Source organism: Sitophilus oryzae, unplaced genomic scaffold, assembly GCF_002938485.1.
Source record: "Sitophilus oryzae breed Bouriz unplaced genomic scaffold, Soryzae_2.0 scaffold_1442_pilon_pilon, whole genome shotgun sequence".
Taxonomy (NCBI): Eukaryota; Metazoa; Arthropoda; class Insecta; order Coleoptera; family Curculionidae; genus Sitophilus; species Sitophilus oryzae.
Genome location: NW_022146107.1, coordinates 3,508,494 through 3,522,958, shown reverse-complemented (window position 1 = coordinate 3,522,958; position 14,465 = coordinate 3,508,494). Strand labels below are relative to the sequence as shown.

General features: G+C 32.8%; 2 protein-coding genes across 2 annotated transcripts in view; both read left to right on the top strand.

The window, feature by feature from the left end:
• The window catches only part of LOC115877225, a 159,715-nt gene extending 154,902 nt beyond the window's left edge, over positions 1 to 4,813 (top strand). Inside the window, exon 3 of the mRNA XM_030893385.1 lies at positions 4,707 to 4,813. Within this exon, the coding sequence (XP_030749245.1) occupies positions 4,707 to 4,813 (107 nt within the window). The remainder of the gene's footprint in view (positions 1 to 4,706) is intronic.
• Positions 4,814 to 4,904: 91 nt separating this feature from the next.
• LOC115877072 (neuroligin-4, Y-linked-like) overlaps positions 4,905 to 14,465 on the top strand; it is a 259,288-nt gene continuing 249,727 nt past the window's right edge. The window contains exon 1 of the mRNA XM_030893146.1: positions 4,905 to 4,976. The gene's annotated coding sequence lies outside the window, so the exon portion shown is untranslated. The remainder of the gene's footprint in view (positions 4,977 to 14,465) is intronic.

Below are 14,465 nucleotides of genomic sequence, written 5' to 3'. Positions count from 1 at the left end.
TACATCTATGGAATATTAAAACCTACTTTATTAAACTGTAGTATTAATATCTCAATATATGTGTATAACAAGAAAAAAAATATTGATAATATTAAAGACGTGACAACATAGGCTGGATGAGGAAGGCTCGGTCGACTGTACCCAGAAGTAAACATGTGTACAAAAAAGGTTGTTTGTCCGCGTTGAGATGTAAATAGTGTAGTCTATATTTTATTTTAAATCTATGAGTAGACTTAATTTAGATTTTAAGTCTATGAGTAAACAGTCACTACTATTGAAAAATCCAGTAGCGGTGTTATTGTATTGTGTTTTATATCTTTAACTTGATTTGTGTTTATTGTAATAGTACAAGTGTTTTAACAAATATTACTATATTGGGCAAATGACTAAACAAAATGTAGGTACATTTAAAGTAAAATAATATTATAAACTTTACTGGAAAATATTATAAAAATTCCTGATATATTTTGATGAAACACCGCACGCTCGTGGATATTTTATGAATGAAATCGGTCAGGATTTTAGAAAATTGCGATCCCCTTACCGTTGCCCCGTTGTTTCAGATCCGTTTGTCAGACTGTATATCACTGAAAAGCTTCAAAAATGGCGCTTTTTATGAAGTCATGGCCAACTATGGTTTCCATTTTACACAAAGTTGTGTTTTTTCTAATGGAACACCCTATATATTAATTGATTTTTGTATTCTAGGAAAAAAATAAAAGTGAGTTTTATTAAACAAGCATATACCTAAAAACTCAGGATTTTGACATATTTCACATTTTGTGAAAATGAAGAGTAAATTTTAAATTTCGATAATAGCTATCTAAATTTTAGTTGCCCTTGTGTAGCCTGATATTTAATTACAGTAATCATTGTACGTTAAACCAAATTGAAATTTGACCCGAAAAGTTATACAGGGTGAGACAAAATTAATATGGAACATTAGACATTTTTAAAAGCACGTTAATCCTTTATTTTAAAAGGAGCACCCAGTATATTTTTCCGGCGTTCAATAGGGAATTTATATATCTTCAAAGTATTATTAAGGTTGCCTACCCCTGAGACAATGATTTTCCTAGATGGTTTTAATTTTTATGATTTTGCGTCAGTAGATCTTTATTATTTGAAAAAATCTAGGTGGCTGTGTGATATACCTTTTGCTAATTTAACAAAAGTTAAAGACTAGAATAAAATACTCAACGGTAATAAAAAGATACACGTTTAAAACATATTTTAATTATTGCAGAATTAAATGCTTCCTTTCCTGTTAACTCCATAAAATGATATAGAGTTCTACCTCGAAAAGCAGGTACAATAATTTCTCTCATGTTGTCGACAATAGCTGGTCGAGTTTTGTAAACACTGTCTTTAACATATCCCCATAAAAAAAACCCGACTAAATAAAATCAGGGGCATTTGAGTATTCACACGTAGTATGCACACTGCATTCACTAACTAATAGAATCATATCAATTCTCTCTGATGTAGGATAAGTTTGCATTTGCGGCAAATTTCTGAGAAATTTGTTTGTTCTAACTGACACAAAATGATAATTAGTTGTTAAAGTTGGACTATACTACTGGGTAATATCTAGGAAAATCTTTGTTTGAGGGGTCAACCTTAATAGTATTTTAAAGAGACATGAATGCTCCATTGAATATCGGAATAATATACTGGGTGTTCCATGTAAAATAAAAGAGTAACATGCCTTTAAAAGTGACCAATATTCAATATTAATTTTGTCTCTCCCTGTATAACTTCTTGGATCAAGTTTTAATTTGATTTAAAGTACAATAGTTAATTTAACTACGTATTAGGCTATACCGGGTAAATTCCAATTTAGGTAGCTTTTATTGTAATTTAAAAAATTGTTCTATATTTCTAGGAAATGTTAAATATGTCAAAAACCTTGCATTTTAGTCATATACTTCTCTTATAAAACTTACCTTTATTTTTCTTCCAGAACCCGAAAATCAATTAATATATAGGGTGTTTCATTACACAAAACACAACTTTCACATGTAACTTTTTCGGAGACACCCTGTACAACTCTCTATATTTTTAAAAAGTGCTCTGAATTAGCATTAATACATACGCTCACAAAATTTCATTTCAATACAAGCTGTCGTTCTTCTTGGAGCCTTCGCTCGTATGAGAGGCGCCACCCTGTACAATATTAACTTGGATTTTACTCAAACTCGTCATAATCAACACAGAAAGTTATAAAAGTATTTCAATAATTCTACTTCTATGTGAACTAGCCCCAAGGAGTTTATAATCATCTGCTGATGATGCTAACATGGTTAGCGAAACGCGCGTCCAGTGTAAAAGTAAAAGTGTTTTGGTGTAATGTGGTGATTTAGTGTAATTTTATTTTGTTAGCCCCAGATTATTTTTTTAAATGTTTTTGAACTTTAACTAAAAAAATAATAACAATATCGATAATACCAATTTTTCCACAAGAACCAAATTCAATTATTCGGACTTCTCCCCCAATGCACTAATCTTTCGCGTCGATACCTCCATTTTCTACTCCAGATTCGTATTTTCTCTACCTCTCTCGTCCATGAAATTGCCTTGAAGCAAATTGGTAACGAGACGGTCGGCGATAAGACGATTTGGAGTCGCAACTATGTCCCCAAATTAATTGGGGTTAGGAATGATTCGGCCGGCATAGGGTCCTCTTTCCTTATTCAATTAGATGCAGGAACATTGTTACGTGGCTCTAAGTAGAAATCGATACAGTGTCGTTAGAAGTAATATCATACCTTTGTGCTTTCCGTTTCTCCATTGAAGCAAGAAGGAATTAGGTATTAGAAAGAGATGCCAGGAATGAGAGCCTGAGAGTATCTAGGTATTTGTTCATTTGCTGTTGGTATTACTGATGCTGGTAGAAATTTTAATTAAAGCAACGTAAACCGATTGCAATTTTGAGAATCTCTGTAAAACACAGAAAAATGTAGGACACCTTGTACAGGGTGTGCCAAATTAGACGCTTTTAAAGGGAAACACTCCTTTTCTACAGGAGATAGACGAAAACTAATATCGGTGTCTGGAGCTCAATTTTTTTCAAAATCATGATGGTGAAAACCGCACATCGATATCTTTTACCAATTCGGAGTTACTGGTAAAAATATGCATTTTAAACAAATTGCTGTAACTTTTTTGCAATGGAATATATTGTATTTTTATGAAAACATTTCCAAAACACCCTTTTACGTAGAATTTAATGGTTTAAGTATAATTTTTTTAAATATTATAATTTCAGAATTATCAACAGAAAATTTGGGTTTTTGTATGGGATCCCGTGTAGTTTTATAGTTGTCGATTTTCGAAAGAAATCAGTACACGTATATTATTTCGTATATTTTTCATTTTATTGATTTTATGGAAAGCACTGTTCATTAAAATGTTGTATCCTATGTTATAGGGCTTGTTTCTCTCTACAATTTCCTGTCTCACAATGTACCGTTTGTGTCAAGGAAGGTATCACAGTTTCATATTTGTCGATTTTCGAAAGAAATCAGTACATGTATATTATTTCGTATATTTTTCATTTTATTGATTTTATGGAAAGCACTGTTCATTAAAATGTTGTATACTATGTTATAGGGCTTGTTTCTCTCTACAATTTCCTGTCTCACAATGTACCGTTTGTGTCCGGGTAGGGATCACAGTTTCATAGTTGTCGATTTTCGAAAGAATTCAGTACATGTATATTATTTCGTATATTTTTCATTTTATTGATTTTATGGAAAGCACTGTTCATTAAAATGTTGTATCCTATGTTATAGGGCTTGTTTCTCTCTACAATTTCCTGTCTCACAATGTACCGTTTGTGTCCGGGAAGGGTTCATAGTTTCATAGTTGTCGATTTTCGAAAGAAATCAGTACATGTATATTATTTCGTATATTATTCATTTTATTGATTTTATGGAAAGCACTGTTCATTAAAATGTTGTATCCTATGTTATAGGGCTTGTTTCTCTCTACAATTTCCTGTCTCACAATGTACCGTTTGTGTCCGGGAAGGGATCATAGTGTCATAGTTGTCGATTTTCGAAAGAATTCAGTACATCATTTATTTAAACCAAAAATCCATAACACAAAACTAAAGTGTCGAAACGAATGACAATGTCAGGAAATAAATAAATGTGATAACTTAACATTTTTTACAGCCGAGCTACCATCTGAATTCCCAGCGGGAAATTTAAATTCTAGTTAATCAGCCCGGCGACGAATATGTTACCATGGTTGGCAACAATTAATTTAAAAACTGCGCCCTCGATTACGTAACTAAGAGTTTACTTGGTATCAAATATAGGTATTTGTTTTAAAACCTCAGGAGACTAATTTCACAGTGGATATTTGTTAATAATATTACAAAGACGGCTCGGAAATGACAATAAATGATATTTTAGGCGAGGTCAAGGTCTAGACGTCATTTATTTTGCCTTTTTTTTTACTCTTCATTATTTTTTAATGACTCTTTCTACCAGTTGGTCTTACGAAAATTGTAATTTTTTAATATATTGAGTAAAATGATTTATAAAGAGTATAGTTTAAAATTAGAGAACACCAATTATTATGCAAAAACAACCTTGTACACTTTATTATTAGTATTTTTTTCTAAAAAGTGATTTCTTTCGATATTTTTTTTTCTCTTTATAACTTCATTTAATCTCATTTTTTCTCTTCTATTTCAGATATCCTCTTCCACCACGCGGCTCACCTGATTAAACATCTCCCTAGAGCTATGAATCCCGCACAGAATCTCTCTGCTGGCGACAAGCCGACAAACTGTCCAGGATAAACCGGCAGTGGCGATCCAGAGGAGAGAAAATCCCAAAAAAAATAAACAGGTCGAGATGGGAAATATCCAACCTGTTGGGGAAAAATCAGGCGAAAGAAGTATTAGAGGTAGAAGAGAATTTTTGGTGAATGATGTTGTTCAACGAAGGACAGTATTTTAAAGGGTGAGTTAAATGAAAATTAATTTATAGAGGAAACATTTTCGAAATAGGAAATAGGAAACATTTTCGAAACCTATATATTTTATATGGGTTTATTACATGTGTTTCCAATGTGGTGGGAACTTTTAGATGAAATGTTTCGAAACATTTTCTGCGATTTGTGTCCAAAATGTATCTTGCATCTCCTAGGGGAAGTTACAAAATGTATCCGTTTTCAGTAGCCACTGTTTCTAAATGTGAATGTACAAAACACCAAATTAAAATAGTCTATGTCTGTGTGTGGATTTCAAAATGAAAACAATCTTCAACAATGTCGACCTCCGCCATAATTTTTTTGTCTTAAAATCTTTGTTTTTAGGTTTTCTCGCACAAAAAGTGTCTGGCAAAAGCAAATTCATCATTTAATTCAATAATGTACTTTCATATTTTTAATATCCCTTCTATATATCATAATAATTTATTCCTACAAAATATTTTTGTTTAAAATATAGATTTCTATTTTTATTTCTATATCATGTTGTTGAAAACAAAAATATATAAATTAATGTAAGTAGAACGCGTTCTTATGAGTTTAAAAGTTCATCAACCGATAAAAACCTAAATTTTTAGTTAAAAATCTATCACTAACTAAAATGGCGGAATTTTAATTCATTATTTTATAAAATTGACATGGAGTCGGACACAAATCCTTTACGTTATATCATATTTATGTCTAAAAAGAGAGAAACTCGCGTTTCGAAAATACATCCACAATAAATGGAAACCTTGTTTCCAAAATGTTTCGATTTAGCGCTATCTGTGTAGAAATTTCGAACTAGTCACCTGTCAATAACGCCAATCAAAAATTCTGGTCAAAATAATTAAAATATTTTAATTTACTTATTATAACACAATGAAAACATAAAAAAATATATTCCATTGTGGAAAAAAGTGAAAAAAAAAGTTTGCTTGTAACATTTTTCTTCGCTTTCCTGTTGGGTATGGGTGGTGGCTGTTACTACATTTATTCTTAAAACAAATCATCTTTGCAATGCGTATAATAAATAAATATAAAGTCACAAAAGAAAACTATCTGTATTTGTACCCACCATATGTCCTTCCTTCTGCTTTTTTAATTATAGAACTATAAAAACTTGAAGAATGCTTAAATGCAAAAAATGCAAAACAAAATCCAAACAATTAAAGTAAGGTTATTTTCTCATATTTGACAGAATATCAAATAAATTATGGAAATTTTTCAGGTACAAAACGGGTACGAAATCTGTAAATGTGAGCCACATCTGTTTCTTAAAAGTTTCGAAAAATTTGTGACACTAAGATCTTTATTGTTATAGCTTATGTAGCGAAACCATATTTTGTTAAAATATTTTCAAACAAAAAACTATGTATGTTACGAAACATATATGTATATCAAAAATGTGACGAAATTGTTTCGCATTTTGTTTCGATTTTGTGTCTAAAAATGCTACTTGGGTGGATAAGGCTCAGCAGGTAGGTGGTATATTTCCCCTTGCCCCTTGCTCCTTATGACACCTTTAAAAAAATCAACAAAAAATATATTTACTAAAAACTCTGCTTATTGTTATAAACTTTAAAACTACAATATACACACACTGGAAAAATCTAGGGATATCATTTTATTAAAGTTAAAAATAAATGTTTTGAATAAACAACCACATATTTGTAGGCCGATTCTTTCTACTTCGATTGAAACGAAGTAGTCACACTAGTTATTTCTAAATTTGGGATATTTGCAGAAGTGTTTGTGCATTTTTTGTCAAATGTATAAAAAGCACCAAGCATCAATTGTTCGAATTTAACCTGTACTGGCTATGTTTTTATGATAACTCACCAGAATTTATTCAAATAACTCTGTTTAGTATTAAACGACATTATGGAGCGTAGACATCTTAACAGAGACGAAATGCTAAGGGCCATGGGTATACTCGAAGCAGGAATGTGACAAATCGACGTAGCTAGAGCATTAAATACAACGCAAAGTGTAATATTGCGATTAAGTGCACTCTACCGTGAAAGTGGTGATGTTGCTGAAAGGCACACAGGGCGACATCGCATTACTACCCCTCAGCAAGATCATCTTTTACAATTAAATGCTCGATGGCGACCGACTCTTACAGCACCAGAGCTTAGTTTAATTCTCCAGGAAACACATAATGTAACCGTTAGTCCTGACACTGTTCGCAATAGATTAAGATAGGTCAACTTAAGAAGCAGGCGCCCCTAGAGAGCTCAACCCTTAACGAGAGGAAATCGAGAGGTACGATATTTGTGGGCTCAAGATCATGTTCAATGGTCGAATGAACAATGGGCCAATGTTCTCTTCACGGATGAGTCACGCTTTGGAATTCATTCGGATTCGAGAAGGCTTAGGGTATGGAGAGAACCGGGAAATCTTATTTGGTTGGATCATGTTCAGGAAGTGCACCCTTATCAGGTATAAGGTGGAACAGTTATGGTCTGGGGAGGAGTCCAGTTAGGCCGAAAAACCGATCTCGTTTTTCTTTAAAGGTTTCTAACAGGAATCACATATAGTGATTTAATTCTTGAACCTGTCGTGTTACCATATGCCAATGATTTTGGGATGAAACTTCATTCTCATGCATGACAATGCACGGCCTCATACAGCCAGAGTGATAAGTGAGTTTATCAATGCTCATCAATTAAACATCTTACCCTGGCCGGCACAATTTCCTGACCTCAACCCCATCGAGCACGTATGTGACGCAGTCCAAAGAAGAATTTTGAGAATGGGTATGCCTCGTGAAACTCGTAGGGATCTGGTTCGGGCCGTGAATGCAGCGTGGTAGGCTGTATCTCAAGAAGAGATCGACAACCTGATCAGGAGCATGAAGAGACGATGTAGGGCTGTAATGAACAGTAGAGGAGGCTATACCCTTTATTAAGTAAAAATGGTTTTATCTTTTTTTTTTAATTCGCAGTTTAGAATAAGAAAAAATGTGTGTATTTTTTGAGTTCAATAAAAATCATGGTAAATTTGAAAAATTCGGTAAATTTCGCATTTTTATTTCCAGTACGTCCTGTAAACTATTTGTTTATTTTAATTTTATTATATCAGAAATGCAAATAATAAAATTACTGACGATGGCTGGATAAAATTGTAATATCCCTAGACTTTTCCGGTGTGTGTATTTTACTTTCCTTATCGTGTCCTCAAAACTTTTTACCAACACTGGCATTACCTGTGTAACAAGCGATCAAATCTTTAGCCAAACTACTGGATACTACGATGTATCCTGATTTAAACCGGGTAGCGTTAAGAAAGTTTAAAGTTTCAGTCTCGAAGCGAACGATTCGAACCATGAATACTAAAAGCTATACCGTCTAAAGTCTGGAAAATCTAGAAAAACTTCTCTCTTGCTGTGGAAAACTAGTTCCAGAAAACGAACGAATTGGAAATGTTTATTGTGTGCCGGTAGTAGCTTTTCCGTCTCGCTACCTTTTAGCATTGTAATCCTTTTATATTATTTACAAAGAGTGGACACGTAAACGCTGGCTTTATTTGATGGAGTCTGAGTTACTCGGAAGCCTTTTATTTAATTTGTTTGTTTAACAGTCAATAACAAGCCTTTCGTTTTGTATGGTGACATCAAATACAGAGGCTCTTAAAGGAAGCTCGATAGAGAAATTGACTCTTGTACATGGTGGGTCAAATTCGACGCTTTTAAATGGAAACACCCTTTTCTATAGGAGATAGACGAAAAATAATATCGGTGTCTGGAGCTCAATTTTCATCAAAAATATGATGGTGAAAACAGCACAACAATATCTGTTACCATTTCGGAGTTACGGGGTGTTTTTCAAAAATGTGCATTTTTAACAAATCGCTGTAACTTTTTTGATATGGAAAATTTTGTATTTCTATGAAAACATTTCCAAAGCACCTTTTTACGTAGAATTTAATGGTATAAGTATAATTTTTTTAAAATTAATAATTTAAAAGTTAAGATCATGTTCAGTGGTCGAATGAACAATGGGCCAATGTTCTCTTCACGGATGAGTCACGCTTTGGAATTCATTCGGATTCGAGAAGGCTTAGGGTATGGAGAGAACCGGGAAATCTTATTTGGTTGGATCATGTTCAGGAAGTGCACCCTTATCAAGGTGGAACAGTTATGGTCTGGGGAGGAGTCCAGTTAGGCCGAAAAACCGATCTCGTTTTTCTTTAAAGGTTTCTAACAGGAATCACATATCGTGATTTAATTCTTGAGCCTGTCGTGTTACCATATGCCAATGATTTTGGGAGAAACTTCATTCTCATGCATGACAATGCACGGCCGCATGACAATGCGGCAAAAATTGATTTTTTATTTGTGACACCCTCTATATTTTTAATTAACCGAAAAGAATTTAAAATTACCTTTCCAAAAATATAGCACACTTGATATTTTGTTATATTCTCCTTCGAAATACAGAATTTTTAAAAGTTCTCCACTTTTAACTAGTAGGCTTTGGACCCCTTATTGATGATATGCCCTTAATGGAACTCGAAACCATATTTTTCCAGCAAGAAGAGGCACCGCCTCAGAACGCTGAAGTTATCAGCAAATTTTTGCAGCCAATTTCAAGAATAATTGAATAGCTCACCAAGATCCCAGCCGTTGGCCGTCGAGGCCACCTGACTTAGTGCCCATGGATCTAATCCTATGGATATATTTGCGGAAGAATAAAGGTTCCGTATTCTTCCGTATAATCTAGACAAGAATTAGAAATACTTACTTAGCAGTTATGAGAGGGATTCTCTAACCCCCACTGAGTTAAGGAATTCCGCGAGAAATGTTCAGAAACGGCCCCGTCTGTCCAGCAGAAGATGGTCGATATAACAGAAGACGGTCGAACACCTGCAGCAAAATCTCATGTCTTGGTTTGCTATTTATTTTTATTATTATCAGATATAGTTTAAATGTGTTGATGTTGGTTAAATATATTTTAAATTGTTATAAAATTCTTCATCTCTCATAGCAAATATTATTTTCGTTTTAATTGATGCTCACAGCTAGAGTGCTCACAATCGAGCATAATATCAAGTGTGTTATATTTTTGGAAAGGTAATTTTAAATTCTTTTCAATAAATTACAGATATACAGCGTGTCTCATATAAAAAATCAAATTTTCTGTTAATAATTCTTAAATTATTAATTTTAAAAAAATTATACTTAAACCATTAAATTCTACGTAAAAAGGTGCTTTGGAAATGTTTTCATAAAAATACAAAATTTTCCATAGCAAAAAAGTTACAGCGATTTGTTAAAAATGCATATTTTTGAATAACACCCCCTAACTCCGAAACAGTAACAGATATCGATATGCGGTTTTCACCATCATGTTTTTGACAAAAATTGAGCCCCAGACACCCATATTAGTTTTTGTCTATCTCCTATAGAAAAGGGTGTTTCCATTTAAAAGCGTCGAATTTGACCCACCCTGTACACTGATAAAAAAGATAGACTTGAACTAAAGTCTATCTTTTTTGTCATCGTTCTTGAAAAAAAAAATAGTGGCAAGAGAATTTATTTTAGCGTAAAAGAAAATATTTCGCCTGAAGAAAAACACTCTTAACTCAAGAAAACTGGTTCTCTTGAAAAATTCGAAAATGTCTCTTGAATCTATTTTCATTCAACCAAGTGCTAGTTACTTTGTTTTAAGATAACAAGAAAAATACGCTAGGAAGTACTTCGTTCAAGAAACATGGCCATTTTTCCAATAGCTAAATACTCTTTTGATGAAAAATAATAACGACACGCAAAGACGATGACGAAGGACGGTATATACAATCAGTCGGCAGTTCGATCAGTCGTACGTCGCATTTCATAGGTCGCACATCATAGTACGCACGGGTTTTGTTGCTTGGAATTTTCCACTTGGAATTTTTCATAATTTGCTTTTTAAACGCATATCGTATAACAAATTTGTGATCGTTATTAACATGCATTTGTCATTTTTATGGACAAATTTTAGGATATATGGATTATTTAAAGGAGTTTCTGAAAAAATGGAAATTAGAGCATTTATTTGCTATATTTGAAGGTAAGAGACATTTACCTCATGCACCTGTTTAGATAATGCATGCGTGACTATAGATAGAATAAGAATATAGGTATCGATTTTTTATTCAAATAATTACAAAAATTTTAGAATTTCAAATCGTCGTATTAAAAAATTCAAAATGTGACCAAACCTTATAATTTTAATAATTTATTTGCCTTACTTTGATTAATCGTGATGTAACATTTTTTTGTAATTTGTAGAGTAATGAACCACCCCAAAAAATACCAAGGAGTGAAGAAGCAGAAATAACTCTTATCGAGGAAAATAATATCACTTTACTTACTACAGACCAGGAAAACCTAAATTTAACAGAAAATAATATACCTCGTAATATGCCTGTATATGATATATAGACTTCTATTAGATCAAAATAAATTTTAGTTGAGTCAATATTATTCGCTATTGGTTTAAGAAAAGTGTCTCTTTAATCAAGAAATGTCCCTTTTGAACAAGAATTTTTGCATGAATCAAAGAGACTATTGTTCTTGTAGCAAGAACTTCTTTGCATATTCATTTTGGGTCAAGAGTGAAATACTTTGGACAGATAGATTCTTCTATTCTCTAAAGTAATTTTTTAAAGCTTGTGAAAAGATAGTTAATGCTTTGGGCAAAGAAACGTCGTTCTTGGCCCTATTGAAAAGCGCCAATCTTTTGGGTCAAAGTAATATTCATTTCGACTGAGAGATCCTTTTTTTCAGTGTACAGGGTGGGTCAAATTTAACGCTTTTAAGAGAAACACCCTTTTCTATAGGATATAAACAAAAATAATATCGGTGTCTATGCTCAATTTTTATCAAAAACATGATGGTGAAAACCGCACATCGATATCTGTTATCGTTTCGGAGTTACGGGGTGTTTTTCAAAAATGTCCATTTTTAACAAATCACTGTAACTTTTTGCTACCTATAAAAAATTTTATAATTTTGTGAAAATGTTTCAAAAGCACCTTTTTACGTAGAATTTAATGGTTTGTTTTTTTCAAAATTAATAATTTAAGAATTATCAACAGAAAATTTAATTTTTTATACGGGACACCCTATGTATTTTTAATTCATTGAAAAGAATTTAAAATTACCTTTCCAAAAATACAGCATACTTAAAATTTTGCTCGATTCCTCTTCCAGACATAGAGTTTTTAAAATTTCGCCCACTTTGAATAAGTAAATTAGGCTTTGACGCCGGCTGTAATGCAAAAAAAATCTAGCTGTGAGCAGCAAACTAAAACGAAAATAATATTTGCAATGAGAGACGCGAACTTTTATAACAATTTAAACTATATTTAACAACATTTACACATTTAAACTATATCTAATAGCAATAAAAATAAATAACCAAACAAGACATGAGATTTTGGTACAGGTGTTCTACATGTCGACCGTCTTCTGTTATGGACCGACGGGGCAGTTTTTGAACATTTCTCGCGGAATTCATTAACTCATTGAAGGTGAAAGATACCCTCGCATAACCGTTAAGTACTTCTAATTCTTGTCTAGATATGGGAATTTAAAAATAAGAACCTTTATTCTTCCGCAAAGATAAAAATCCATTGGCACAAGTCTGGCGGACTCGACGGCCAACAGCTGGGATCTTGGTTAAGTATTCAATTATTCTCGAAATTGGCTACAAAAATTTGCTGATAACTTCAGCGTTCCGAAGCGGTGCCTCGCCTTGCTGGAAAAATATATTTTCGATTTCAGTTAAGGCCAGATCATCAATACGGGGTCCAAAGCCTACTAAACTGTTTTCAAATTCAAAATGCACCAGTATAAACAAATGCACAGTGCGTGGTCAGCACGTGCCAGCGGCGAAATCTACCCTGATTGGCCGGCCAGCCATAGAGCCGTTGAGGTAGGCGGTTGAGATTTTTTTACAGGGTCGGCTTGCATAGCGCGTTAAGGAATACTGTTTGATAAAATAAAAATGCTTTTATTAACCTTTTATTTATTATACACCCTATTTTGAGGTCGTTGATTACGAATCTGAACATTTTTCCTGGCGGTCTCTTACCGTTTTTCAGAAAAACGGAAAATAGTTTCAACATAGAATTTTACTTAATTTCTCATATTTTTAAGGTTTTCTAGTACATATTTTGTTAGGTATTCAATAAACAATGAGGTTTTTGCTATTTTCTGTTACTTTTTTTAACCAATTCTATGCATAATAGAGGAAAATTTGCTAAAATAAATTTGTAAACAATCTGAAAATGTTGGGTTATGTGTTTCTGGCATTTAAAGGAACGTTGGCGATGCTGAACGTAAATTTAGCGTGTTTTTTTCGCTCATTCTGGGATTACAAAAGGCGGTCGCCTGAGGAACGGCTCCTTCCCATAACTGCTATTTTACCAACGAGATCTGACTATTTATAACCACGAAGTGGCACGAAAGAGTTTTGTTTGCATTGGTTACAACTTCTATGCGGAGGATGTTAATCTTTTTTTGTTATATTATATAAAAAAAAGATTAACGCCCTCCGCAAAGAAGTTGAAACCAATGCAATCGAAGTGGCACGAAAGAGTTTTGTTTGCATTGGTTACAACTTCTATGCGGAGGATGTTAATCTTTTTTTGTTATATTATATAAAAAAAAGATTAACGCCCTCCGCAAAGAAGTTGAAACCAATGCAATCAAAACTCTTTCATGCAACTTCGTGCTTATAAATAGTATTTATATAACTTCTTTGCGAAGGGGTTTAATCTTTTTTTAATATAATATAACATAAAAATATCAACCCCCTAAGCATAGAAGTTGAAAGCAATGTAATTAAAATTCTTCCGCGTAACTTTGTGGATATAGGTATATTTAACTATTGTCAAATCTCATAATAGGTAATTTATTTAAAATTCCTAATCACCCGAAAAAATTCAAATATTTGTCTCTCTCATTACATAGGAGAGAGAAAGAAGAATATATGAAATGTCAAACTTCCATCTGGTCTTAATTTTCTTTGTTATTTTGTTAAGAAAAGTGTTTTTCAGTAAAATTTTGGACATTTTTCAATCCTCAATCAAGTGTGGCTTTTAGATAAACTATGATATAATAAAAATATAGTGAAATTATTACTTTATAGGGCTGAAATAAAAAAAAATCAATGTTGAAATTATTTTCCGTTTTTCTGAAAAACGGTAAGAGACCGCTGGTTGGTTAGGTTTGGTCAGATTCGTAATCTATACGACCTCAAAATAGGGCGATTTCCAGTTTTCCCAATAATTACCCATTTATATAATATAAATTTCCCTTATAAAATATAAACAATGGTAAAAAAAATCATAAAAATATACATAATAATTTTATGATTTGAAATATCCGACCTCAGTGCGGTCCTGGTTATATTACTACAGCGTTCCTGTTCACGTGCTTGCCTCATGTCTCTGTTTACGTTTGGTGCATCTTGGGGTTGAATTTACTA